This window comes from Patella vulgata, chromosome 5 (assembly GCF_932274485.2).
Source record: "Patella vulgata chromosome 5, xgPatVulg1.2, whole genome shotgun sequence".
Lineage (NCBI taxonomy): Eukaryota > Metazoa > Mollusca > Gastropoda > Patellidae > Patella > Patella vulgata.
This window is the reverse complement of record NC_065883.2, coordinates 35,744,886-35,748,039: the sequence shown is the minus strand read 5'-3', so window position 1 is coordinate 35,748,039 and position 3,154 is coordinate 35,744,886. Positions and strand designations below refer to the sequence as shown.

The 3,154-nt window shown below is 32.9% G+C and overlaps 1 protein-coding gene across 1 annotated transcript; it reads left to right on the top strand.

Moving 5' to 3' along the window:
• Window positions 1-262: 262 nt before the first annotated feature.
• On the top strand, window positions 263-1,468 carry LOC126821499 (uncharacterized). Its single transcript, XM_050549942.2, has 3 exons — window positions 263-271; window positions 365-481; window positions 1,100-1,468. The coding sequence occupies exons 1-3, from the start codon at window positions 263-265 to the stop codon at window positions 1,448-1,450; spliced, it is 477 nt and encodes a 158-aa protein (XP_050405899.1). The 3' UTR covers window positions 1,451-1,468.
• The last annotated feature ends 1,686 nt before the right edge of the window (window positions 1,469-3,154 follow it).

The window sequence follows — 3,154 nt, the reverse complement described above, 5'->3', positions numbered from 1 at the left end:
ATTTATCTCTTTCAGATGATGATTACAGAAATCTGAATATACCCATTGGAGGTGACCAGCTTACACGTGTCCGTTTACCGGCGCCAAGTTATTGAGAGCTGGAGCTCACACAGTTGAAGACAGATTTGATAATTTGAACCGTATGATAATTGAAATGTTTCACACTTTGCAAGATTTCTTAGAGGTTTGTTGCACTTTACTAAAGTAAAATAACATTTGTTCTTCCATTTCAAGCTCAGACGATTAATGGTTTGAATATGTTATGACCTTGGTAAAATCTTAAACAAATGAATGTAATCCCCATGAATGTAAGTCATATTAACAATACACTTTAGTTACTTTCTGCCTTTCACATTTACTTTAGGCAAACAAAGACTTCATACTAACTGTTGGTAAAGTGTATTTACTTGAATTGGTAAAAGAGTATTTTGGCCTGGAATCTGAGGACTCTTTTCCTACCAATAATAAACCACAAAAGAATGTGAAATTCTTTCACTGTACCAGGCGTCAATTAGCCTTTGATGATATGATGGATAGTTTTATTGACAAATATTTAATTATCTTTAGTCTGGATATGGTAAGTTTATGAAACCCTCTTGTTTCTTGCTAAAACTGCACAAGATAAATTTTTCACCACATTTCCTTGAAATGTTGTTCATTTTATAGTTTCACTTTAAAAATTATAAACAATAATGGATGGAGTAATTTAAAACACACCTACTGTGTGTTTCTTATTTAAATTTTATTAATGATGACTTATTGATTCTACATTTATTTCAGATTCAAGATACGACGGTCAAATTAGAACTTCAAATTCAAGAGAACAAACAAATTCTGGAAGGTAAAGAAACAGCGAAACAAGATAAAACAATTATATCCCTGACCTTGTCAATTGGTGGTGATGCACCATTTAACTTGGAGATTCCTTTAGACATGTTCCAGGATGAAAATGAAGTTACTGTGAATCTTCCAGGATTATCACAACCAGCAAAATTTAAACTGGTTAAAGAAGAAAAGGATGATCTTTACAATTATGCCTTAAATCTTTTACAGTGGTACTTTACTATCAAGAATGTTAAAGATTGTATAAAACAAGGAGATGATCCCTTTTTTTTATTCACATTCTACACTTTCCAAATACCTTGTGGAATGTTTAGATTTCATTTTAAAGACGGAAGTCCTTCTGTCTCCACGTTTGTCACTTAGGGTAAGAGCTGGGTCTTACATAAATAGAAAAGGTCAGAAAGGGAAAAATAAACCTGCAGACATGGAAAAAGAAAATCAGGTGAAATTTCTAAAAGATTTGATTAGTGGCTTAGGGAGATGGAAAACTGAACAGTCTATAGTGAAAATATCTAAGGCTGGGCCTGTACTTCACAGTATTTCAACAAATTTTGACCAAATGTGTGGAATCAAAGACATAAAGAGTACACATGGCAGTTATGTCTGAATAAAATAAAACCAAGTACGAACAATCCAAACCATTAGACAAAATTCGAAGTCCTAAAAAAACGGTATAGGCAAAATAGTGTAATAAGGCAAAATAGTGTAATTAGCATATGGACTGTTCACCGTGTACAAAATACACGACAAACAGTGGTAACAGGTGTCCAAAAGAGTAAGCTTACCCTGCCTGGCGCCACACCCACCATAGCTGCATCCAAACTATTAGGCAAAATCTCGGTAAAATAGCTTGATTGGCCAATGGACTATCGGTATGCAAAATGCACGTGATGAACAGTGTTAACGATGTAGTAGACAGACATTATCAGGGAGATTGTATACGCGTCAATTAAATATATAGAACTTTGAAGATTACATCATTTAGAAAGCAGAATGAAAGAAAATTCGAGGCCTTCAAAAATATTACCGAAAATCCATTTTCTGAAATTGATCAGCTTAAATTTTCTGAAAATGTCATGAAAATTGTTGATCGGTTATCTAGAACACTTCCGACTGTATATGAAGATGTCAGCTTCATGCCAGAAAGTAATACATAAATATTTGGTATTCAAGTACTGCTTTTATTCTAGAAAAATCCTCATCTGTATCGTCCCCACCTCCTTTTTTTTTTTTTTTAAGTGTATCAAATACCAAGAAAACAAATTAAGAAAGAAAGATGTACTATGCTCTATAGCCAACTGTATTATTTATTGACCTTGCAAGCAACATTCTCTGATAATGTTCTCCATATTTTGTTCATGTCACATACCTTGAACCCCCCCTTTTACATTTTATTAATATGGTAGTAATTGCCACATAATTCTCAGATAAGGTTATTTAATTTAAATAAATAAAAAAAAACAGTATCAAAGGAGAAGATTGTTAAGTTTAATGAATAGTCCAGTGCTTTTCAGACTAGTATGATTAATAAATATACATGTTAAAAGGGCAATAAATCATGAAAATTGCAAAATTGTACAAAACAAATCAAAAAAGCCAATGAACCATGTAAATTGAAAAAAAAAAGGCTAATGAACCATGTGAATTGTATCATACAAAAGATAGGTTGTTGGGCAACTAAACATACGCCCACAGCAGCTAAATCATCCGAGCGGTCGACAAGAGTTGTCGTATATTTGTTCTTTTGTAGGTAATTAGGGGGCATTTAATGGACAATTTCATACAGATGACATTATAATTTTCGTCGTTTGAGGGTTCACAAGGTTCTAAAAACTAAAACAAGGGCTGTAACTCTGGAAGTAATATACAGAAATTGTTGAAATTCGACAGACTTTTTCGTTTTACTAATTCAAATAATACATATCAATTTCATACAGATCGGATGATAACTTTTGTCGTTCGAACTTTCACAAGGTTCAACAAAGTAAAACAAGGGCCATAACTCTAGAAGTAATTGACAGAAATTGCTGACATTCAATAGGCTTCTTCATTTCACCAATTTAAATGATGCATATGAATTTCATACAGATTGGGTGATAACTTTTGTTGTTCAAGCGTTCACAAGATTCAACAATGTGAAACAAGGGCCATAACTCTAGATGTAACTAACGGAAATTTGCTGAAACTCAATAGGCTTGTTCGTTTTACTAATTTAAACGATACCTATAAATTTCATACAGATCGGATAATAACTTTTGTCGTTAAAGCATTCACAAGGTACAACAAAGTGAAAAAAGACCATTACTCACAG

Bases quoted from the DNA above. Each gene is read 5' to 3' on its own strand.
- LOC126821499 (XM_050549942.2), top strand. The intron at 482-1,099 runs GTGAAATTCTTT...TAAAACAAGGAG, and splicing joins ATAATAAACCACAAAAGAAT to ATGATCCCTTTTTTTTATTC.